The sequence below is a fragment of the Glandiceps talaboti genome, chromosome 7 (genome assembly GCF_964340395.1).
Source record: "Glandiceps talaboti chromosome 7, keGlaTala1.1, whole genome shotgun sequence".
Lineage (NCBI taxonomy): Eukaryota > Metazoa > Hemichordata > Enteropneusta > Spengelidae > Glandiceps > Glandiceps talaboti.
The window spans coordinates 17,484,481-17,511,713 of record NC_135555.1 but is presented as its reverse complement, the minus strand read 5'-3'; the positions used below and the strand labels follow the sequence as shown (position 1 = coordinate 17,511,713).

The following is a 27,233-nucleotide window of genomic DNA, read 5'->3' as shown; positions in this document are numbered from 1 at the left end:
ATTTTCATTTCTGGATGAAATGGATGAGATTTTTTTTTAAAGTTTTAAAACACTGATTACATACAGCCTTCAAAATATTAATAATACATCTATTAAATTATGGTAACTTAGGCTTCATGTTAACCATCTCAACATGAAAAATACAAATCACAAATATCATTAAAGTTTATAAACCACATATTTGAGTGAAAATACTTGCATGAAATCTCAATTAAACTATTCTAGTATAATGTTAATGTCAATGCACGTCTTCTATCACATTACAATTGCCTTCTGGTTTTGTCAGAACAGTTGATTGCCTAGTATAGATTCCTCTACATTTTTTTGATACGTATAAAAAATTATGTCACCGGATCAGTTATAAGTTATATCTTAATACCAGGTTTGAGTTCAGTCAATTGCAAGTGATAGTTACATATGCTTCTGTAAATAGAATAATACTATGAGTGACTTTTAAATATGCAGTATAGAATCTCGCCCCAAAAATGTATAAACTCAGCTTGTGCTCCTTTAATTAATTCATCATGTTTACATAATTCTAGTAATTTATCTACATATCAAGTTTATTAAAATGTTTTACATTTGATATTTCAACTACTACGAGCACATGCTTTTTGGCACACAATATTTCACTAGGGTTGATAACATACCAACTGATTTTACTAATGAGGAATTTGAGGACATTAATGGACTCAATTAACAAATGCCTGTAGTCTCAATTAAGAAGCAGAACTATATATGTCATACACTGGCATTTTTTTTCAACTGGCAGAGTTTTTTTATGAACATCTTATTAAAGTTTCATAGTCATTGTATAAAGTAAAAAACATTGCTTCTGGTTAGTCGTTACTGTTGATAAGTTATGGTTATGTTGTTGATGCACATACAAGTAAATACTTTTCTGTGGTTGGTGCCAAAAAAGACCTGAGACCTTGCGAAATACTCCACTGCCCTTAGAGTTGCATTAAATTTCTACAATAACAATTCAACTTATTTCATTACTTTTTAGTTTCTCAAAGTTTGATCACGAGAGTGACTCCATTTTCACATCGATTTATGTAATGTGGATCAAAACACACTGATTTGCAATAATTGAATGTAAGCCTAAAGTAATGCAATCACAGCAAGAAATATAAACAAGTGAATAGAAAATCACGAGAAGGGAAGTTTCTATTTTTAAAATATTCATTTGATAATTGATAACTTAAAGTTGATTTCACCATATTTCTGTATGTAAATTTTAACACCAAATTGGAAGTATTAGAAAGACAAGTGGTGTAAATTGAAGGAGAATGTGTTGAATACAAATGTAAAAAGGTTCCTGATTGGTTACATACAGAATAAATACTGGACAGTGGGGACATTTCAACCAATGGTAGACAGCCTCTCTTCTCTAATATTGGAATGTTTGTCCAAATCTAGTATAAAAAGCCCTATCTTAGGCTTTAGATGTGATGTATAATGAAAGAGTTGGTTACAGATTCACCACACAGAAGAATGGTTGATATCTAATGCTATAACATCTATTAGAATTGATATTAAGCTATTGTACAAATTGTGAAATTTTACAGCAAAATAAGGTCGCCATTCTCTAAAATTTGATAATGCCCCCCCCCCCCCCATACAAAAAAAACCCCCAAAAAAACCCCCAAAAAACAACAGATTTGTACATATATTCATTCTATTGTGGTATGTTACTTTTGTGCCAAGTTTGAATGTCCATGTAACTGCCTTGTGTCTGTCTGAGATATAGCCGGACAAGTATTTATAATATTATTGCAGCTAGAATGGATAATGACACACAGAGAGAGTTTAAGTTATTGCAGCTAGAATTGATAGGGAACTAATTGGGCAGTCAGAGCCACAGGGAGAGTTCGAGTCATTGCAGCTAGAACCGATAAGGAGCTGCAGGGGCAGTCGGAGTTGATGCAACCTCAACATTACCATACGTCGGTGGTTTGGGTTTGATATTTCTCTTCTTCATCCAATCAACTATCTGATCTGGGATTTCAGCCAGTACTTCTTTGGCAAGGCGGGCTTGACTTTTTACTATGTTGCTCTCACCTTCAAAATCTCGAAATGGAACAAACTGCAATAAAAGCAGGTGACTGGTTATCACTTTTTTTGAATTGTAAAACACTTTGTTGAATTATGGAAATATATTGTTTATGGTTCCAAGAATCATATTAAAGTAAAATAAACAGTGTAGTTACTTTGGAACAGTCAATTAGAAATTAATTTGGCATTCTAATCCACCTTCATGATTCAATGTCTTTGACACTGGTGTGACAATAAATCTCTAATTAAAGGTAGCTGGTATCTATATTATCCTACCCATCTCATAAAGAGAATTAACACTGAATAATTAAATCATTGCATAATCAAGGTCCATAGTAGACAAGTTAAAATGGTGCCCTCATTTCTAATTCAACTGTTCCAAAGAAACTATATGTTACTGTTTATTTGTCACAATTGTTTGATTGAGATGATTTGTCAAGACTATGACAGAATCCTAGTGAGCAAATTCGCTCAGGGATTTGCTTCCAAGTTTTATTTTGACTCTGTGAGTAGTAATGTCATTACTGAGTTAATTTTAGTTTTGATGGTATGGAAAGTAATATGGTATTATTTCAGTGCTTTGAAAACAAGTAATAACAGATGTTTTGAGCTAAGGGTCATCCTTAGTTTTGATGGGACTATTGGATCAATCTGTCAAACGTTTACAGAAATCAGCTCATAGTACAGGACTGTATCAGGACTAAATAACTGTATGATACTGTCAGTGCAATATCTAATTGTAAGGTGACATGAATATACTATGTGTTATCAGTGTAGTGTACAATACCTGCGTAGTGTACAATACCTGAACTATGTGTTATCAGTGAGGTGTACAATACCTGAACTATGTGTTATCAGTGAGGTGTACAATACCTGAACTATGTGTTATCAGTGTAGTGTACAATACCTGTGTAGTGTACAATACCTGAACTATGTGTTATCAGTGTAGTGTACAATACCTGAACTATGTGTTATCAGTGTAGTGTACAATACCTGTGTAGTGTACAATACCTGAACTATGTGTTATCAGTGTAGTGTACAATACCTGAACTATGTGTTATCAGTGTAGTGTACAATACCTGCGCAGTGTACAATACCTGAACTATGTGTTATCAATGTAGTGTACAATACCAGAACTATGTGTTATCAGTGTAGTGTACAATACCTGCGTAGTGTACAATACCTGAACTATGTGTTATCAGTGTAGTGTACAATACCTGCGCAGTGTACAATACCTGAACTATGTGTTATCAGTGTAGTGTACAATACCTGAACTATGTCTCTTTCAGCCAATCGTCCATTAGACGACAATCTTACTTCATCCCCATCTAACTCTTCCATGGCTACAAGTAAAACAAAATTCTGGTCAAAATGCATGACAAATATTAAAACCACAAATGGGCACTGGATGGTCTCAACTCAAAGAATTTCCAAAAGTTCTGACTACATTTCGTCCTGGCAACAGAGCATCATAAGGTCAGTAAGTGTGAGAGAGAACAACAGTAATTAATGTAAAGGAAATCTTGGGTGCGAAATGCTCAGTACAAAAGAAAGACATGGAAAGAGGCAGAAGAGTAGATGATGATAACAGATAAGTCCTCTGAATGTATAAATAAAGCAGTACAAAATTTGTTTTCGGGTCCACATTTATAGGTGTTTGTCAGCTGTGTGGACTACCTGAGTTTTGTCAAAGTTAAATAAATAAAAATAAAAAGTATAATTCTCACCTGAGAAGTCTTCTTTTCCTACTCCAATAATAATTATTGACATTGGCAGTGTTGCAGCCTGTCAAATATAGAAACCATGCAAAAATCTGTGAGGAAAATGCTGGATTGAAATGCTGCAGCAGTTCTTTCTATAGTCAGAAATTCTCAAATTCTTCAATTGTGTTTATAATGTGTTTCATTTGTACTTTTTTGAACATATATGTTGCTGTACTTGTTGAAGTATACATGTATCTGTGGCTGTACTTAATGAAACATACACATATATGTTGCTGTACCTGTTGAAGCATACATGTATATATTGCTGTACTTAATGAAGCAATTGTGTATGTGTTGCTGTACATGTTGAAGCAATACATGCATATGATGCTGTACTTGTTGAAGTATACATGTACATATTGCTGTAGTTTTCATTGCTTTTGTAGCATTCAGCACCTATCAACTTTTACGATGTATGGCACTTTACAAGTGTTATTATTATATGATATATACCATAAATTACTTACAGAAACTATTGCTTCTTTAGTCTGACCCATATCACAAATGACTCCATCAGTAACAATTAAAAGAACACAATATTCAGTACCATCTTGTTTGGCAGCTGCAAACCTATCATGTCAAGGATGTATAAAAATTACATTACATTTCACCTCAAAATGACTTTGAACTCAAGATTGTTATTTTTTTATGTGTTCAGCATGTATGATTGAAGGTTTTATGTAAAAGCTAACACAGATTCAATGATACACACTAGTACAATAGCAATACACATGTCGATTGCCATATTAGAAGAATTAGTTGCATAAAGTTGGGACATGGGAGAACAGAGATTGTTTTGTGAACAAATGCCACCCTGTGTGCTGAGTAGTAGCACAGGTTATATGTACATGTTGGTTGTATGACAGAGTTGAAATAGAAAGAGTTGTACCACTATAGTTCAGTGCCAGGGATAATGATACAGCACTTTGAAGTAGATGATGTAACTATATTAGTTTGACATCAACATTTAGTTTGATTGCTGTGAATAATGTGTTTTGCATGTGTTATTGAAGACTGTATGTAAAAGGCGACAAGTGTTGAATGACCCCATGGTACAATAGAATGAATGTAAGTTGCTATATTAGAAGCATCGCCAATCAACTATCACCTGTATAGCTGAATAAATAGAACATGGTAGGATAGAGGTTGTTATGTGACAAGATGTAATGATCCCGTGCACTTTACTGTAGCAGTATAAGGCTTGGATTTATCCCCCCCCCCCCCCCCTTCCAAAAAAAAGAGTTGAGAAAGTACATGTATAAAGGGTTGTACAATAACAGGTCTGTACCAGGGATAATAACACAGCACTTTGAACCTTATTTTAATGTTGTGGGTGTATTATATGCAAGTGGAAATTATTACAAACAGTAACATTACAATTATTTTAACTTTGAAATGTTCACCTTTGTTATAGTACACTTGGTTTGTCATGGACATTGATGATTGTTACAACTAAACAACAACCAAATGTGTTATGAATGTTTGGGTTGGTTACAAACATACTTTCATATGATGGTAGGATGTGGTGGGGAACAGAATACGATACTCTATTTAATTTCTCTTACCTTGCCACATGGTTAACTACAGGTGTGTTAATTTCTCTTACCTTGCCACATGTTAACTACAGGTGTGTTAATTTCTCTTACAGCCACATGTTAACTACAGGTGTGTTAATTTCTCTTACAGCCACATGATTAACTACAGGTGTGTTAATTTCTCTTACCTTGCCAAATGGTTAACTACAGGTGTGTTAATTTCTCTTACCTTGCCACATGTTAACTACAGGTGTGTTAATTTCTCTTACAGCCACATGATTAACTACAGGTGTGTTAATTTCTCTTACCTTGCCACATGGTTAACTACAGGTGTGTTAATTTCTCTTACCTTGCCACATGTTAACTACAGGTGTGTTAATTTCTCTTACAGCCACATGATTAACTACAGGTGTGTTAATTTCTCTTACCTTGCCAAATGGTTAACTACAGGTGTGTTAATTTCTCTTACCTTGCCACATGTTAACTACAGGTGTGTTAATTTCTCTTACAGCCACATGATTAACTACAGGTGTGTTAATTTCTCTTACCTTGCCAAATGGTTAACTACAGGTGTGTTAATTTCTCTTACAGCCACATGTTTAACTACAGGTGTGTTAATTTCTCTTACCTTGCCAAATGGTTAACTACAGGTGTGTTAATTTCTCTTACCTTGCCACATGATTAACTACAGGTACGTTAATTTCTCTTACCTTGCCAAATGGTTAACTACAGGTGTGTTAATTTCTGTTACCTTGCCACATGGTTAACTACAGGTACGTAAATTTCTATTACCTTGCCACATGGTTAACTACAGGTGCAAACAACGTAGGTCCATATAACTGTACAGTGTGTAAAGACCTCTTATAGGCCTCCATAATACCATTGATTCCAGTACAATATGGATTGCTAGGATGACCATTCTGGATTTTTGAGGAAGAAAAGAAGGTTACATGTATCAAGAAAGAACACTATTCTCCTGTACAAGTCGCAAGTCTTTTGATTTTAACCCAAGCCACTCATGGACATCCAAATTTCCTGCATATAGTAAGTATGCTTTACTTAGACATTGAACAAGACTTGATAGTATACTTGTAGCTGTCTTTGACTTTCTGGGTTATCCAAATAATTCAACAATTTGTACCAGTTTGTATTTGTATATAAGTTTGTTTTGTCACTCTTGTTGTTTTACTGAAATAAACTAAGCTAAAACTTTTTCATCTTTTCCATGTGACTTATTTTTGTTCTTGCAATACTTGCATAAAGCATATGTAGTCACTTACATGATCAATCGTACTGTTTACACATGGACATCAAGCCAGTGCACATAGAATTAATGACTAGTAGACAGGTAATTCAGCGAACGAGAACATCTATGTTTACACATGGATATCAAGCCAGTGCATATAAAATCAACAACGACTAGTAGACAGGTAATTCAGCTAATGAGAACATCTATGTTTACACATGGATATCAAGCCAGTGCACACAGTACCAACAATGACGAGTAGACAGGTAATTCAGCTAATTTTAATGATTGAACCAATAAAGGTATGCTACATTAAATCAATGGCAAAAAGTAGCAAAAGCGTGTACAACTCCTGGTGTTTTAAATTCAATGTATCCTTAGCTATCAGTTTACTTTTTCAGAATGATCACTACCATTTTGGCAAGGATCTAACCATGGCTGTATATACTTTACACAAACTCTTTTTTCATATTAAACATACCATGAAGAATTCATGTGAGACTTGACCACGTGGTGGAACTCTGGCACCAAACCCTAATGCTGGGAATAATTTATCTGTATCATAATCCTGGATAATTTCTCCAACAGCTCGGAGTGCTCTTTCATAATGGTTGGGCTGGTAAGGATTCATGTAATGTAGGGATGTGGGTTGTGTTGGGTTGCCTGGGTAGAAAGAGACACAATTTTTGTTATAGCACACTTGAAATGCGTGGAAGATGGTTATGTTGGGTTGCCTGGGTAAAAATAGACTAGCATACTAATGTTGTGCATGTGAAATGTACAGAGCTAGGTTGTGCTGGGTTGCCTGGGTAGAAGAAAACACAATTACTCTTTCACTATATTTGAAATGCATCGAGGGCCGTCTGTGCTAGGCATAGCCTAGGTAAAAAGAAATAAAGTAACTGCTGCAGTAAATTTGGGTTGTGTTAGGTTTCATGGGTAACCATAGACAAAATACATGTTTTAGTACTTTCAATGTGTACAGCCTTCCCAGTTTCATAGCTTCTGTTTGTTGTATGCACAACATAGCTTGGTTTACACAGTGACTGTAGAAGCCAGGATGTCTTCATTGACAGTTATAATCAAAGGAGTATATAAGCAGTGTCGGTACAATAGGCATTCCAGACTGCAAACAGGAAATTGAGAATACAGCGGCCTTACTCAAATTGGGGTATCACCATCTCATAGTATACCGATTCTTAAGAGCTTTGTCCCTTGGTATTCTGTAGACATGTAAGTCAGGGATGTTTTTCATATTGTTCAGACATCGAGGAAAGCAGCTGTGCTCTATAATTAACCGAGTAACCTATACCCCCAAGGTGCACACAGACAAGAAGCAGAGCACCACTATGGCAAATTTTGGAAAGGCCTATTTATCTACACTCTGAATGTACATAAATGTTACTCATACATGTACACTAAAATATGTATGAAGTCTTTGCTGTGCAAGAGATGGCTAGATTCGACCTTGACCTTTAAAGTCACCATCAACATCAAACCTAGTAATACCTACCATTTGATGCTGTGAAGTCTATTGCCACTGTAAAATTGAGTTGGAGACCACCTTGGATAAAATCTAGGAAAGAAAACTGTGGTTCTATCTTTGAATACAACAAATGAATCATGCCAGAGTGATGATATTTTTTCTTTTTGGCTTTCTTCTTTGGATGAATACACTGGAAGAAAAAAATAATTCCAAACTTAGTGTTGTCATCCAAAACACATACTCTATACTATCTGTAGTCACCCTCACCTTAGTTTATGATGTCATCCTGAATTAAGGGATAATATTGTAATAAAACTAACTTGGGGTTGAATTGAAATATGCAATGATGTAAGTTTATTTCAAGAAACTGTAGTGATACGAATTCATATAAAAATTAATGATATGTGGGTGACATCACATTAGTTAATTGTTATGACGTCACCCTGTTGTCTTTGTTCAGTGCAGTGTTGGTATTTTATGTTACAAGTGTTTATTTTGTGGTATATTCTTTGGTATATTCTTTGTGTTGTTAGCGAAGGTGTTTAATACAGAGTAAGGCGATGATATTGTAATAAAACTAAGTTGAACTGGAATACATGTATGTAATGACATAAGTTTATTTCAAGAAAGTGATGTTTATAGTATATTGAGATTTCTTGATTCAAAATTCTTTGCGTCTTGTTTGTTTACCCTTTTATAATAGTCACACACTTTCCTAAATAACATTGGTGTTGTAGCTACTTTGTCATATTCACACTTTTACTTTTACATGTAAGTTTAAACACAGCTAATATATGTTGACCAGGTTTTGCATTGAAGTTTACTTCATCAGGGACTTTAAAAACATTAGAAACAGTCAAACCGAAGACAAATTTTCACAGAACAGGTATGACATAAACTATGTAATGAATCAAGAATAATGGAGCAATTGAATGAATGCACCTGAGACAATGTCAAACCGTATAAAGTGTCTGATCATCAGTTTTGCTGTTACTAATGTTTGTAAAATCCTCAATGAAGCATACATAATTTTGTTACTTTTGTATTTGTTTTTGTTACAGATGTGTTATCTTTCTTGTGTCTACAGAGTAGACACTGTAAGGAATGGCTGTGTGTTATCTTTATTGTGTCTACAGAGCAGACACTGTAAGGGATGTGTGTGTGTTATCTTTATTGTGTCTACAGAGCAGACACTGTATGGGATGTTTGTGTGTTATCTTTATTGTGTCTACAGAGTAGACACTGTGTAAGGGATGTTTGTGAGTTATCTTTATTGTGTCTACAGAGCAGACACTGTGTAAGTGATGTGTGTGTGTGTGTTATCTTTATTGTGTCTACAGAGTAGACACTGTGTAAGGGATGTTTGTGAGTTATCTTTATTGTGTCTACAGAGTAGACACTGTGTAAGGGATGTTTGCGTGTTATCTTTATTGTGTCTATCTCAACATGAAACCTTGTGACCAGTCTCACTGATCTTGATACATTGTTTAATAGCATTTGCAAGCTTAGAAGATGAAATCATCTGTACACCCACCTCATAATGATTCCCTGCTCCTGGTCCATTTGCTAGCTGCCTAAGGCTTGTTGTGAACTCTCCAATCAAATCATGACTGAATGAAAAGTAAACACAGGAAAACACGAGCCATTAATAAATATTTATTTGTTTACATAGACAACATAAGACTACAATATCAAATGTCTCCTATTTCAATAATAAGCATAGAAGTCCTGATTACATATTTCACTCTTGTAAAAGTTTATGAATATTAATATGTGTAATTCTGCAAACCATGAATTGAACACCTCGGACATATTAATTAAACCCCAATGTTTGAATCCAATGTTCTCACATAAGTGAAACCATATCAGTGGAGCTATTTTCATGCTCGTGATTTTCATACCAAATATAGCTGTTGTTATGACATAGCCATCCTTCATTGAAAATAATAACCCCTAATGCAACCAGATGTTTATGTACTTTGAAGTGACAAGAATTGACAGAAATAAAACTTAGCCACCATCTCTGTCCCAATCACAACCATCACTTACCCACCATCTCTGTCCCAGTCATAGCATTCTATTTTGATAGTCCTGTCATAGTCACCATTACACAAAGCTCTGACCATCACATTAAATGGCTTCCATGTTGGATTCAGAGTGTTCTTGATTACTTCTGTCTTGTGACAGATTGTAAATCTGAAATTTATCAAAATGGAAATTATAAGTTATCATTCACCATCGACATTCAAATTCCATTTCAACATTTTTCACTCAATCAGTGGAGAAAAATAGACAATTGGTGTGTGATATAGTTTATCACTCTGTAAGACATGGCATTAATTATTCTTATAGTTCTCAACTTAAGGAGCTGTCCTTTAGTCTAGGCTTCCTTTGACAATAGGCAACCAAACATCACATTGCATCAAAGGTGCACATCAAGGACGTCTGCACAACAGAGATACTGTTACCCTCAGCTTTTGTTTGGCAACCATCCAAGCTCAAATCCAAGGTCTTGTTACAAGACTACCCTGTCTAAGCAATTCGCAGTAATTAGTCACCAACTTTCGAACTCTTCTAAACTTGCAGTCAAAGACAAATAATGGCTGACATAAGGCATTTTGTCAGCAAGTACAAAATGTACGTTATTCACTAAGCTTATTTACCATGAGTGACCAAAAAAATTTAGGCTACAAAACTCTTCAATTCTAGTCTGTGCCACTTTAAAGGTTCATCACAAAATCTAATGTCTGCTTCAACAACATGGTTTACTTACGAGCCATCTTCATTACATCTATAAAACACCAAAAACGGGTCTGATTTACCAAAGAAATCTTTCTTATCCAACTTCTCTCCTTTGAACTGTAGAGTTGCTAAATCCTGAAACAAGAGAAAAATGATACATCAAAATACATCAACCCAAGTAATACTCTATAATAATTCTATTGACAATAAAGAGATAACCAATTATTATAATATGACAATTATAGTAATTATCTGCAGTAGCTGTACAAAATTTGTAGTTCCTCATCTAAGCATTCAAAATGAACACAGTATCAAAATAACAAAAGGATAATTTTATAATCCCAAGATGCCTAAACATCTGGACATTTGTTAAATATCAAAATGAACTTGGTCTTCTATATAATATTTTACATTATCTCTGAAACCGGGGTAAATATGGTGTTTCCATTCACAGTTGATGCACATAATGATATCCAGGATTTGTCTAATTTATGTTATAAGTAGAATTCTATTACATTTTTCTGGGTCCAAAATGTCACTTCTAACACTTTTAGTTGCTAAACTCGTTAATATTGTGAAGAAGATAAAACCATCACACCTGTTTTTCCCCACTTGTAGTTTTTTTGTGTACAGACAAATACCTCCCTGGTACATGTAGAAAGAGGTCTTGAGAAAAGTAATCTTGTTTTTCCCACCCCACCCCCACCCCCCATCCCAACTAGAAAGGGGTCTTAAGAAAATTAATCCTGTTTTCCTCAACTTGTTGTTGTCTGTTGTCTATCCCTCTGGTAGAGAGAAAAGGATTGAATATTTCATTTCCTTTCATTTAACTTTATGTTTTCTGTCAAAGCTAGTGACTGGGTAAAACTAAAAAAGTTCAGTCAACTACAAATTATCTGGTTTTGGATTGGTCAAATATTTTATATAATACACTACACAAGTATTACTTACTCGACAATCAGACAGTTCTTCAGCTTTCAAAATCAGTGTTCCACAATTTTTAGCTGGACCTCTGTAAATTGGGAAAAAAAAGTTAAATGACAAACACTTTCATTAAGTTTTACAACTAGATAAGCAGAAAATATTATGATTAAAGACCAAAGTACATTGTACAAATGTATATGCATCTTACAGTTTTCAGCAAGAAGGATTTAAATAAATTAATGTTTGCCCACAGACCCTATAAGAAATAGTTAGGGTTTATGATTTGCCTGGTTAACTACACCTTCCTTTTTGTGTGTTGATACTGCACAATTATTGTTTATATTTGAAGGTGATAAGCACTTCAGTATCATGAATATTTCATTTCTGCGATTACATGTGCATGTCAGCTGACTCAGATGGAGCAATATGTGTTCATGGAAAGGACTGACAGTGAACAATGAATTAGGAAAAAGGGTTCAACTTGGTTTTTCTCAGCAACTTCATATACATGTGATGTAAATAATGCAGTACTGTGATGTGAAATCATTAAAATGCCTCCCAAGAATCCAAAGTTTACAAAAATTCCTTTGTTTTTGTTGAATGAGATTCCCCTTTATCTCTTTAATAATATGTAATTTCAAACATCTCATTTCCCTTCCAACTCACTGACATGTTAACAATGAATATTTGCAACAATGTTGCATATCAAGCAAATAGTATGTGTCTCTGAATGGCAATTTTGACACTGTCAATCATCAAACCAACCAATGGTTGACCTCTGAGTCAGTTAGAAATCAATAACACAGATGTTCGTGGACAAGTTTGGCTCTGTTTCACAACACAAACTTATCAATGAAGATCTCTCTTATCAAACTCTACTCAGTAGAAGAAATTAAATTTACAACTTTTGCATAATTTTCTAATTACTTGCCTGCAGCTTGTAAAGAGATTTAAGATGAAAATGACTCTAGCTAAGTCAGCATTATCTTTTAGTGTTATACATTATTTTGTGCACAAACTTATAATTAATATCTAATTAAAAGTAATTATCTTCATAGGAGATACAAGTATTTGGTTTAAATCGAAAATGGTGCATCAATATTTTGACGAAAAAAGATAACTTGGGGTAAAATAACTTTTTCAGAAGAAGTGTATGAAATGAACTAGGCAAAAATTATGTGAAGAAATCTGAAAAGAAGAGAGAAACAAAGTAATGAAGACGTGTAGGAAGTGTTCATGAAGGGAGGCGTGGAAACTACTGAGTGTAGAGTTGGGAGGAGTGGAAATTACTGAGTGTAGACTGAACATTAATAAAGATGTGTACTGTAGTTCATGAAGGGAGGAGTGGAAATTACTGACAGTGGTGTGATTCGTAAGGAAAAGAGTAAAGAAAAGAGATATAACTATGAAGAAAGGTATGTACATATATGAAGCACAGTGGTGACAATATACAGCAAGCATATACGGGTATGTGTACTACATATAAACATTTTTTTATGACAAGTTTACCTCTTTTTTGTTAATTTTTTTTCTAATTTACCACCACTACCAATAATTTCACCAAGGCTCACTAAAACTTCTCCTGCGAAATCCTAAAGATGATGGAGAAACAAATGACTGTATCAAATTCTAGAGGATCTTGATGGATTAAGAACTTAAACACTAAATTTACCTGAGATGAAAAGTCTGCCTTCCCCCACTTGAACCCACTACTTCACCCAGAGTACAAGTTGCTGCACCCAGGAAGTCCTGTGCAGCCAATAAACAATAAAGAAATGAGACTGAGGAAGATTCTATTCTTGTAGTAGGTTAGTTGTAGGATTAGGGGACATTGACACCTAATGTTGTATTTTTAGACAAATTTGGAGGTTGGTGGTCTGATAAACCAATATACCTGTTGTCGGTTCCATGATGCATTGCGCGTATCTCCATACAATGCCATGCATTGTGTACACACAGAGGGGTTTGTACACGATACTCAAGGGGATGGTTGTCACCTGACTGTACCCTGGGTTCACCCATTAAATTCTAATGGCGCCTAGTCTTTATTCTATAAAATCACTTATACATGTAAATTGTAATTAAAGAGGTCAACAGGTCTTTCAATCATTTCATGATAAAAATGTTATTTCAAACATAATAAAGAGAAAACGAGACTAAATGTAACAACATAAGTGACATCCTCTCGTGCAATGCATCTCGCAATCGGAAAATCGACTATGGAACTAAATAAATAAAAAACTCAATCAGTCTAAGTCAAGTAACCGTCACCATTTTTATGTTAAAATCAATAATGCTGTAAATGCTCCGATTCTGTGGAAAGTAAGATCCTTGGGCTTGCAGTGTTTGAGACTACCAAGACTACAAGTTAAAATCAAACCCTGAGTTGGGGTAAATCATTTAAGGAAACACAAGGGAGATAATTCATCAGCACCTTGTTACCATCGATACGAATTATCATTTGACACTCGCATATCTGAATTGTTATTTCTACCAACAAGGTTTGACAAGGGTGATGTTTTCATCCGTGCCTGTCTGTCTGTTTGTTTGTCTGTATGTTATCAGGATACCTACAAAACACATGGAGGCTGGCAATTACAACCCCCAGTCATTGCTGAAGGAAATTTTGATCACTTTGTCAATATTTTGTCTAGTGCTATATTTACAGTTATTTTTGAAATGACCAACATTTGGCCTGTCACATTCTGTATATGTATTTAAATTTTGATGAAACTTTCTGAAGAGACTGCCCATAACACAAGGACCAATTGATTAGATTTCGGAGGAGATAATTGTAGACGCTTGAACCACAGTTTGAACACACAAATTCACTCTTCTATATTTTGAATTGCAGCATTTTGAACATACATGTATTGTATTTTCCTAAAGGTTACTAGTTGTGTACATAAATAACAAATTTTAAATAAACAAATATAAATATAAAGGTAGAAACACCTCAAATCAAACACTCCATTTTCTGACTATGCAAATAATTTCCAACTACATGTATACCAGATAAAATAGTGTAGAACAGTGAGAATCTGTGTTGGGTTAGGGAGTCTAACCCTACATGTATGCGTATCCCTAACCCTAACTCCCTAACTTATATATAAATGTGTGTCTAGGGTACAAACTGTCCACTGTTCTACATCTTTGCTAACTACATACATCTTTTGGCATAGTATGAAATAATGCACAGCATATATATTGTAGCCATTTTTTTCTTCATTTTTTTCATTATGACATTATATAATATATACTACATGCAAGGTTCAAAACATCAACCATGTATCTAATAATAGTGCTGCACACAATTTATGCATGTTAATTGTAAATACGCATACATTGTATACAGAAAACCAATGACAATTCACTAAAATTACATAATACTTATTAGCATAACACTAATAATAGATCTTTGTTTATGCATAAATGTATGCTGGTACAAAAAAAAACACTACAATTATCTGACCTCACCGAGCTACAAAGTACAAATCATGATGGTACATGGTACCTCAATAGCATTTGAGGCAGGCTGTTCATCCCTATAAAGTCATCTGCACAGAATCTTCGCAAGTCCTAAGAAGCACTGACTTGAGTACAGAGTCAGATTTATATGGTCATTATGACTAAGTTCTCAGTCAGAGATCCACATGCAATCAAACATGGCTTGAGATGCACTTCACATGTGCTTTGTACCATGTATTATTAGAGTGGATTATTGTATGCAAATGTATGAATCAAACATGTAGGGTATTACTAGTATTTGGTTTTGTTAATTTCTTCACTATTTTTACATTTTTGCCAATAAAATAATATTTCACTTCCAATTCATGTGAGTATGTGATTCAAATTGATGTTTCCATGCCACTACATGGGGTATATGATAAAACCTTTATGGCCCGGATATGGGCTTTATGGACCTCCGTAGTACAGCTTATGGGTACTCCTAAAGTCAAGCCTTCTACAGTACAACCTCGATCTGCAAACCCATACCTGGGCCGTAAAGATTAATAATTATATTACATGAAAATATAAGATACATATTTTCTAAATTCAACTTATGATAATGAATTTCTAAGGGAATTTTGTAAAAAATCAAGAAAAAGTTCTTTCAATTATATTACTCACATGTTTTTTCAGATCTCGGCTCTTGGAGTCTACATCATATCTGTGAAAGCAGCAAAAGATAATGTGTTATAATACACATAGGAATCATTATCAGGTGTCCCCTCACTTTTATACTAGTAGCTGACCCAAGAATAAGATTTTTTTAAAGCAAAAAAGGGGTCATGCTATTAGGATGCTCACATTTAATTCTATGTTCTTCATTGTAACACCAACAAAGTGATGGGTCAGTCAGTCTCAAAAATGTTTGAAAAAGTAAAAAAAATAAACAAGCGACCTATCGGTCAGAATAGCTCCGCTGTTTTTTTTTTTAATTTAATTTTTTATTTTGGTGACATGTAGAAGTGGTTCAGGTCTTCAGCTCTTCACTATGCAGTTTTGTTTTAGCGATGCAATAAAGTGGTTAGTGGTTTCATATGATGTCTCACTATAAAACATATTTTACACAGAAGTTGGTAATGTATTGTACTTTTATACCATAGTCACCATTTTATGACAAAAATCTACTGTTATGAAAAATTGCACAAAATCTCAGAAAAAAATGACTGGGAAATGCACACAAGAAAAAGAAAAAAAGAGGATTTTGAGGTTGGCTATAAATAATTCCAGTGTCTTACAGCTGTAACCCTGGAAAATTTTAATGATGAATGAAATAAACTAGGGATCTAAAATAATTTTGAGGCAATTTGAATTTCAATTTTCTAACAAATTTACAAAGTCAACAACATTCAACTTGTACTAGTTGTGGTAGATATATATAGGAAAGAAATGTATTAATCGCCATCTTAGTTTCCGTACGGCGACAATCTCAAGTACCCGGAAGAGAGTCATTCTCAGCCATACGTTACAGTGGTAACACTCGTTCATGTTCGGTTACCTTTCACAAAGAAAACACAACGAAATGGTTGAAATGATCTTTTTTTTTATTTCTTTTCATCACAACAACAAAATCTGCGTGATCAAAAGTGTTGTAAACTAAACCAGAAAGAATTATCGGACTGGCTAAACTTCCCGATGAACTGGAGTAAGGTCCTACTACTTCCAAGTAAGCCTCGATAGTACTATAGTACGTGAGAAAATCGTCTCAAACTAGCGATACAACTTTCAAAATATAACTTGACATGTCTTCATTTGTTAGAGTTATACAATTCAAGACGGGTTTTCACTCGAAAACAACAATTCTGTGAATAATGACACTCTGAACGCAGCGATTTCTCGGACGATGTTACCACTGTAACGTATGGCTGACAACGACTTGCTTCCGGGTTAGTCCCTCGTGCATACGGGTGGATTGTCGGCGATTAATACATACATCGTCTGATATTTTAATTCATAGTGTTTCTTGTGACCGGCGCCTGTCAGCAGACTCTGCCATTTTTTTCATCATTCCATTGTATTTAAACCTTGTACTTGACATTTCGCAATATTTATAATCCTCAACAAAATACCTCAACATGCCTCACTTCGCTCGTACTCAAAGCAGCCCCGCGCGGTATGATCACTGACACTGATGACATGATGAGAGAGAACCTTTTCGGATTTAGATGTAAAACGGGGAAAGATACGCAAAACATAATGCAAAGTCTGAAGCCAAATTAAAGTTGTAATTATTTTAATTATTTTTACTTGCCAAATATTTGCATTTTGGAAAGGCAAGACACGTTCATGTCGTTTAACTTTACATGTGAACTGTCGGCCATAACTTCAACCGCATGCCTGGCATGCCCTTCCTTACGCAAGTTGTCTGAATTCTGGTTCACTGTCATTCCAAATTGCACGACAATATAGAATTAACCACAAGTTACATGTTATCTGAAAACATCACACTTTTATAGTGGGTCTGAAGTGTGATTTTAGTGAGTACCAAGAACGTCCTGTGATACTCAAGATACTTGCTGTGGAAAATCGCTCGGTCAAATGAGATCACCTACAGCACTGACCTACAGCTTCTGGTCGAATCAGGATAGAGTATGCAAATGAGGATGTTGCGGACTGGCTGATTATGTAGAAGGGTGCAGAATTGGATTTGAAGTTTACAACCCTGTTTCAAACAAACGCTTGTCATTTGGGCGCCCAATGCGTAGAATTATGACTATAGCACATATTACATTGCTTGTTTGACGTCAATAGTGTCTTTTGAAAAGTGGCAGTTTACTTAAAGTCTCGTCGACTGATTTCCAATATGGCGTCGGTCATTATACTCATTAACATATTCATTTTTTTTTCAAATTACAAAAAAAAAATCATAAAAAATAAAAATGAGGATGTGCTGACTTGAAATTAACAAATCTGAGTAAGCTACCCCCTGCGCATCAACACGCCAGATATCAAAGCAATCTAATAAGAGGTTTTCAAGGAGTTGATGAAAATGACATTTTATGAAAAAAAATCATAAAAAATTGAAAATGGCACAGATCAACTTGGCATGAACAAATCTGAATAGCCTCCCCCCAGGGAACATGCACACCAAATATCGAAGAATTCCGAGTGTCACTTCCGGAGTAGATAGTAAAAATATAAAAGTTTGACGGACACCTATGATTCACTCTACTCTCTATACCTCAATACCCACCTATACCTAAAGCTACGCTTTCAGCTTTCGCTGACAGCGGAGCTAAAAAGTCAGCGTATGTATACGTTACTGATACCTTTAATTTGAATCTAAATAATCCTTCCCATGTTTTGTTGGGGTTTTTTAGGGGTGGGGGATGGGGGGGAGATAAAACTTACCTGAGTTCCTCAGTCATTTTACGGGGTTCGCCACAAAAATTATATAATATGTAACAATGTACGGGAGAACTATGCCAGTATTACCAAAATTATCCCTGTTTGTTATCTGGGTTCCCACACCTTAGAAAAAACACTGCCTACCCCTGTAATGTGATGCACTGTTTATAAACTTTGTATGTACTTACAGTTCAAATTTCAGCTCCTGTCTTTCTTCAAAGAAATAGTCTATTGTAAACTTCTTAACAAAATCAGGATTCAATGTGTTCCAAATGGTTTCTGTTCGTCCATACTGCAAATCAAAATACAAACACAATACTTTTGTTACATCAACAATCTAGTGCTCCTTCAAATGCAAGTGTCTTCTTCCCAATTTCAAAATGATACAGTAGTACTATATTCGACCACTGGTTCTCCTACCCTACCATCAACATCCACAAAACACACACACACACACACACACACACACACACACACATACACACACACAAACACACACACACATACATATATACAGTACACACACACAGTACACACACACACACACACACACACATTGGGGTGTGGGTAATTTAATCATTCACCATTGCTAGCATCACATATGATTGATGAGAGAGCAAAACAAAATCACAGATTATGATGTAAAAACAGATTAGACATATCAGAATATTGCATCTACAAATCTACATGTAATTTATAAACAAACATACCTCCTTGAATTCTTTGGTTCCCAGTGACTGCGTATACATCACACACACTGTGAAAAAAATACATAACATACAAAATATTCTATTATACCATATCCATGTTGTGGCTAATCACATTCACTAATTCAGTTACTACATGTACCATAAAGGGTAATGCCACACTTGAAAATAAAGGTGTTTTCATAAACTTTGGGTTCTGGAGAGTCATTTCATGATTTCATATAACATAAATTTCACACAATTGCCTAGAAACACAAAATTGAAATGCTTTTTCACCGCCATTGTTCTAATAGAGGTCAACTGTTGCCTCATGGGATGCAGAATACATGTATATGTATTAGATGAACAATGCATATTCATGAATATTGATCTGAAGGTAATAAGCAGTTAAGAGTCATGAATATTCATTGTATATCTAATGCATATGTATGTCTGCTGAGTCCCATGATGCAACAGTGGAGCACTGCTAGAATAATAAAGGTAAAACAGAGTTCCATTTTGGTATTTCTTGCGAAATCACATGAAATTTATGTGATGTGAAAACATGCAATGACTCTCCAGAACCTCAAAGGTTATAAAACTACCTTTATTTCCTGAAGTGGTGTTTCCCCTTTAATCTACCATTCACATACAAAAGGTTTGAAACCTTTTGTACTACATACATGTAGCTAATTTCACTACAGTTCCCCTTTTTGATCACCTGTATTCTAAATTTTTTAAAGAATATTAACTACTGTACATGTGTGTGACAATGTAGGACTGTAGATTTTACTAATTGGTACCATGTAACCCCCAACCCCCCAACCTGTTTTAACAGGATACTACATGTACAGTACATAAACCCCCCTGCCCACAACTCCTCATTACCAAGGTACTACATTACCAGTAATTTGTAAATTTGATACATTTTACAAGATACCTCTCCCCATTCCATCCCTAATGTAATAAAATAATATAATAACAATTCTAAACATATCTAAACATTCTAAACAAGGACTTGAAGGTAACTACATGTTTAGCAACCTTGCTGTACATAGATTTCACGAAGGTTGCTGCACCTTTTTATTACCTAGATTTTAGAACCTTGATAAAAATAGATAGAAGATCTAAAAAAATTGTGTGGTTCCAATTACGTTCAATTTTAGAATAGATGGGGTAGGTTGATCTTTTTTTTCTTTTTTTTTTCATGTCTGAGTGTCTAGTTTAGGTTCAGACAGTATAAATGTTTCCCATTGTTTTCCATATGGTCTCTGTGTTATTGGTTTCTTCCCATCAAATGTACATCCATTAAAGATTGGAAGAACAGTTTTATATTGTCTTTTTAAGTTGATGTCAGTTTCCCCATTCACTGTTTCTCGTGAGACTTCAAAATTTATGTGATTTAATTATTTTTTTCTCGAATACACATGTGCACAAAAAAAGTTTAGGGTCGGCAATAAAAAACTAGGTATGGTTGGGTAACCGGAACCAAACAATTTTTTTTAGGTTTTATACAAATGCACAAACAAAACCTACTGCATTCTGTACACTATCCTTGTCACAGTACACTTATCTCAAATGACTTGCTGACTGTGAAAATCTAGTTCTGTATGTAGGGCAGAGTACTGTAACCTTTCAGATGTCATTCATTTAGGTCACTGACTGAATAGGTTTACTTGTCACAAAGCAGTGACCCAAATTTTACTGGATCACATTTTACTGCAGTGGTATATTTTTTGATATTTTGTTTGGTCCAGTTGTCATCATGACAATTGGACGTGGTGAAACATTAAAACATATGATGTAGTTTAGTGACTTGCACAACATTAAAACACAAAGAATTGAGAAAAAGGGAGAAGTGAATGTACTAAAAAATAGGTACAAAAACAATCTTTGACTAATTTTGCATCTTAGTGGACTTTTTCAAGAAGTTAATTTAAATGTCAATATCATTTAGGCATTCACACAACAGCATGTGAAGATAAAATGGTGTGAAAAAGCACTTTTTAGTTAGTTGGATCAAAGTTGATGTAATTCTCAGTACCTGGAATCGCATTTTACCTGATGCTAGACGGTCAAAATAAAACAAGGTTGACATATTGATATTATTATATGTGACATATTTTAAAATATATACATTTTTGTACAAAAAAGTATTAAATTTTGTATATTTTTTATCTTGACACTGTGACCTTTGGCTCAACAGTCTGAGTTTAAATAAAGTCTAATAATAATAATAATAATAATTAATCATAATTCTCACACATGCCTACAGTGATGTTACACTGAAGTCATGTTGTTGACCAAGTTATCAAATGATTAGCGTACTCAAATGAAAAGAAAACACATACCAGGGGATTTAATAGGGGAAAAACAAATGTTGTTGCATTACAAAATCACTGTGCATCAGTGGCTTAGACGGCACACTGAAAATTATCAATATTCTCACGATGCACTCACATTGTACAACTTCTGTTTCACAAAAATAGAAATCAATCAATATAACATAAAATCTACTCATATGCAAATTACCCACTATATTATGCAAAATCTTGGGAGGGGGGGGGGGTGTACTACCATACTTTACAATGTCTATTAAAGCTGTGCACTTACGTGGATCAGACTTCGAGAAAGTGTCCATATCCAGGAGATTTCTAAAACATAAAGAAGCATAATTAATATGCAAGAATGTTCATGGAGTCTTCATGTAAGTGTTAGCCAAGGAAGTTGTCAGTAATAACTGACATTTGCAGGTGACAAATGGTCCACTGCAGGTGAATTTTTGTAAATACCTGCATTCACTAGGTGACATTGTAAATTTACTGGTATTTGAAAGGTGAAATTTCAACTTTAGCTGTATTTCACAGACAAATGTCGAAGCCCACTTGTATATTGACTACTAGTATTTTCATGATAATGAGGAATCTTTTTATTTGCATTTATATAAACATTGTCATTGAACAACATTGATCATTATTTTTATTCAACAGATAAACATGGCATTTGTGACAATGAATATTGATAGGAATAAAAATTTGATATATAGTATTTTACTTTGCTCCTACGTTTTTACTTTTAGGAGCATTGTGTGCCCAAAATTTCGCATTCGGGAACAAATTGATCCTAAAAAATCGTGCTCAGAGTTAACTTCCGAGGATGTACATACATTTGTACACACTACATGTATATCTATGGATGTTTTCCATATGAAGTCAAGATAAAACGTTAATTATTCATAATATGTCAACTAGTGAACTATCAATTAATTAGTAATGTACATGTACATTTGTACTTAGATATGTATCCAAATATATGTCTTCATTCAGCCATGGAAAATACAAATAACCTAAGGAGCCTTGTCACAAAGAGTCGCCAGATGGGTACTGACAAAACCCTTAGGTCATGAGTATTTTCTGAGTAAATGGAGCTCAGAAAAATATTGAGAATAATATAATTATACATCTGCAAGCATAATCAATAAAATCAGCAAAAAAATTGACAATCATGGGGCAAGTTGATATTTGTCTAAAAACAGAATCTGTTCGAAACTGTGACAGTGAGTGTATTACAGTAGCTAGGGGTCGAGCAAGTTCTACCACTGTACCAGTGATATCCTTTGAATCTGGAATGAATAATTGCAAGAGAATGTGATGCGTTTCAAAGGAGGAAAATACTAGTACATTGTAGTTGCTACCCTTAGGTAACAGATGTCGACTTACATTTGTACATCTTTAAGTGGCTTCATAGCCAACCAATAACTTATGGTTCCTGTTTGATATTCAATGTACTCGCTGCAATAATTGTAGTGTTTGATGTGATTTTGAGGGCTTTTTCGTCTGTTTTTGTGCCTTTTTTCGTTCCGACGTTTAACCCGAATCAAACGCTACAATTCCTCTAATGCAAATGCAAATAGACGAGACCACATTGAAAACGTGAGCGAGGGGTCAGCGTACTACCTGTTTCAATCTGCTGCATGCCTTGCTACATTTGCCGATTTTGACGGAATTGGGGTACCTCTGAACACTTCTTTGGTCTTGAAGGCTCCGTAATTAATGTTGGCGTTAGGAAATGTCCGATATTTTGCCAGGTAAGGCATAATTTAGCAGAAAAGTCCGTCCAACTTTGCGATTCAGATCTGAATTGCTTCCGTCTATTTGCAGTTGTGTTAGAGGAATTGTAGCATTTTATTTGGGTTAAACGTCGGAATGAAAAAAGGCACAAAAAAAGACAAAAAGCCCTCAAAACCACATCAAACGCTACAATTATTGCAGCTATCAATCATCTTGATTGACAATTTTATGTGATATGAGTTTGGAGAAATGCCAGTAACGATTCAATTTGTTATTTGTAGGACCATGAATGTATTACAACAGGGCACTAGAGCCCAACCCAACCCCCACCACCATGTGCACCACCACCACACCCCCCTCCAGCTCCATCCACCTAGGGGGGAGGGTGTAACCCTTAGCCTTAAAAGTTACAGAAGGTCGATTACGAAGATTCGATATGCATGGAATCAACAATGTAAGGTATCATATTAGTATATAAATAATGCCTAATCAATAGAATGATAAATTACGGCTAGTTCGATGACCATCCTTTGCGGCTGGGATTTTGCAGGGCCAGGGGTGGGGGCGGGCCGGGGTGGGCTTTCTGAAGTTCACTGACGATGTCCTTCACATCCCACAGTTGTAACGCAATGTTTTCAGTCAACAGAGTCTGTCATCGGATCGGACCGCACTACAGTCCATTACAGACGACGTACGAGGAAGGTCTCGTCAAAATCACTATACAATGTAATTATGCCGCCTGTGTCAAGTTGTAAACAGACCAAGGCGAGAACCTGTAACGCTGTGTACATTGTAATGGATGTACACCTGTGCCTTGGGCGGAGTCGAGACACAACTGGAAGAAATTATGTGCACGATTAACAATGTGTTAGCACGTTTAGTGTGATGCCACGCAACTCACCTTGCCGAAACTGTAATTTCAACCCTGGTTGCTGGCACTACTTGACCAGGATCGAACATGAAGTTTGGGGTTGCCATTTCTGACTGATGCCGTCGTCGCTGGAAATGTTCTGAGCTGCAGTATTACAAGTAAACTTCCTGTTTATATTACCGCAGTGCATACTGGGAAATTTCGCAATATTCTTTCGGAAAAATCCACTGCCATGTGTCAATGCTCCAGTTTATCACGGGACACATGACTCACATTTTCCGATCTAGTGAGAAGGAACTCGTCCACTACTGTCTAACCTGTACAAAAATCATGTCGTGACCGCACCGTCTGTTCACTCATTTGAACAGCGCCTGGACAAGTTCTGGTCTACCCAGGAAATCAAGTATGACTACAAAGAGAAAATTACTACAAATTACAATTGGAATACCAGGACTTCAACAACCAGATCTGGACATAGAGGCCTAGAGGCCTGCGCCCAGTATACAACCTAAGTAAACCTAAGTAAGAAATAATAAAGGTTTACTGTGTATGCTTTATTCATGAAGCAAAACATATAAATAATATAAAGATGTAAAAGAAAAAAAAATTGAGTGTTTAATAGCATCACTGGCAGACCACCAATCGTATACGTTTCAGGTACAGCTGACAAGTTTCTTACTTGTCTGTGCTTCAAGGTAGCATTGTGATATCGTATGTACAGAAAAAAATGTGTCGTCCGTCCCCCCCCCCCCCCATGATGTTTAGAAAATATCACTGATACGTTTTTATTGTGTTTTGTAGTTTAATTTTCGCTTGAAATGAAGCTTATGTTTAAATACTAATTAGCTGCAATAACTGTATCGTTTGTTGTTGTTGTTGTTGTTGTTGTTGTTGTTGTTGTTGTTGTTGTTGTTGTTTTCTATTTAAAGATTTACTTATGAACCGACAGGTTGTCACAATTACATGTACAAGTTCGTAAAATACACCCATTTACCTAAAACCAAATGGGTCGGACAGACACGTGACAATTGAAAAACTCTGCCAAATGATGTAAACCTAAGAAGTATAAGACGTTTGTAAAAATAAAGTCGTCAAACAGATCAACACAATTTCTGAAAATTACTCGTGAAATTAAAAAAATGAATTTTAAGAAATTTGTTCGAGCAAAGGTGGTAGAAAGAGTTAACTGCGATGAAGATTACTCCAGAAAAGACGCTAAATTGAAATGTGCCAGCTTAAGGCACAAAATGTAACGTGAATGCATAATTTTGAAGAGGACCTAACTGTTACAACAGGTCTAGGATCTATGAATTTTCGTCTGCTGAGTGTCACTGCCGGAATTCTTGACAAGTACTCGAGTACTCCAATAGAGAAAGAAAGTTTTTGAGTGTTTCATTCTTGTCTGTGATCTGTTATATATTGTTCCTGGATTTACACTCAAAAACTTGGTTAAAATGATAAGATAAATCATAGGATGCAAATTCAGGTTAAAGTGCAAATCCTGGAATACCGATCAATCTGATTAAAATCTGATGTTAGATAGGCTGGTTTTCCTGTATTTACCTTTATTCCATCGTTATTGCGTCTTTTACGTGAGTTTTTTTTCCTGGGCGAACGCCTTTCTAACATCTAGAAAGGCGTTCGCCCAGGAAAAAAAATTAGGTAAAAGACGCAATAACGATGAAATAAAGGTAAATACAGGAAAACCAGCCTATCTAACATCAGATTTTAATCAGATTGGAATACCGATATACTACTAAACTCAAAAACTAAAACTAATATGATAAGATTCCATTGGCATCGAATATATACATAAACACAAAGACAATACTAAAACGGTATAGCCTAATCTTGAGGTTTTCACATGCAGGTGTTTTTACGAGTGAAAATCTTAAGTTTAAACGCCACCGCTTTGGGTCACGTCTATCGTATGATGGGAAAGTTGATTCAACGTGTATATCAGTCTACGCATGCTAGGTGCTTCTACGCGACAAGTGAGCACAATCACATTTTTCTTTTCCATAACTTTGTCAAGTAATTCGCAAGGTGCAAAGCACCATCTCTGATAGATGAGATGATTGTTCCAAGTATAGCCGGGATGCAAGAACATCTGCAGATCTGAGAGATTCAGTGAAAGCTATCATCGGACGGGTTTCCCGTGGTTTAGCCCCAAAAGAAGAACTTTAAGAAATATATTTAGAGCGAGGACGCCGACGCCACCGGACTAGCAATTCCTCCTCACTAAAGTAAAAATAAAATAAGATATAAAGAATAAAAAGTAAAGTAGGTTAGAACATAACTATTCGTAGCGTCACTTTTAGGATGATTTTAATAATCTCTCTCAAGGTTTTGCCCCTTTAGGTTCGTTTGAAAGAATCTTCATTTATTAAACACATACTTTGATAATGTTGGTTTTTATATAGCTCTTTCCCACAATTATTACCCCTACATGGATGTAAAGCGGTACAACGGCCGTTACTTCCTCAACTCCCTTGGGAGCATACTATTCACTGCAGCCTGTATAAGCGCATAGGATTAAAGCATTCACATAGCAAGCTGGTCCTCTATCATACCAGGTCCCCAGTTACATGTCATGCACCTGGATTGACTGAGGCACAATCGTGATTAAAAAAATTTCCCAAGCCACTCAGAAACAAACGGCAACCTGCAGATTCCAAGCCGGCCACTCTAACCATTTGCCCATTATGATTTCCCTGATGAGCTGGAGCAAAGATAACCAGCGTTTCTTTTTGCCAAGCCACAGTATTGATGACGTAACCCCCCCCCCTCTCTGGGGTGGTGGTACTCAATGTAAATGATGTGAATTATATGGAATATATGGACATGTCGCCCTTCGCTGTATGAAGCAGGTTTACCGTTTAGATTTCAACTTAGGAAGATTGGGTTTACACGGGGTCATATAGCCCTGGTCGAAACTGATACCTTCAGTATTACAAATTTACAATTGGTCTAAAATGGCGCCTGTCAGTAGACCTA

The 27,233-nt window shown here is 35.4% G+C and overlaps 1 protein-coding gene across 1 annotated transcript; it reads right to left on the bottom strand.

Annotated features, from left to right (window-relative positions):
* Positions 1-1,665: 1,665 nt before the first annotated feature.
* Positions 1,666-24,373, bottom strand: LOC144438239 (copine-8-like). Its single transcript, XM_078127285.1, has 17 exons — positions 24,267-24,373; positions 21,909-21,949; positions 19,320-19,366; positions 18,798-18,901; positions 15,886-15,925; positions 13,427-13,503; positions 11,782-11,842; positions 10,862-10,965; positions 10,138-10,284; positions 9,623-9,698; positions 8,116-8,278; positions 7,084-7,265; positions 6,149-6,276; positions 4,289-4,391; positions 3,786-3,843; positions 3,328-3,401; positions 1,666-2,089 (listed from the first exon to the last, which is right to left on the bottom strand). Exons 1-17 carry the CDS (start codon positions 24,341-24,343, stop codon positions 1,889-1,891), a joined length of 1,683 nt encoding a protein of 560 aa, XP_077983411.1. The 5' UTR covers positions 24,344-24,373; the 3' UTR covers positions 1,666-1,888.
* Positions 24,374-27,233: the final 2,860 nt, after the last annotated feature.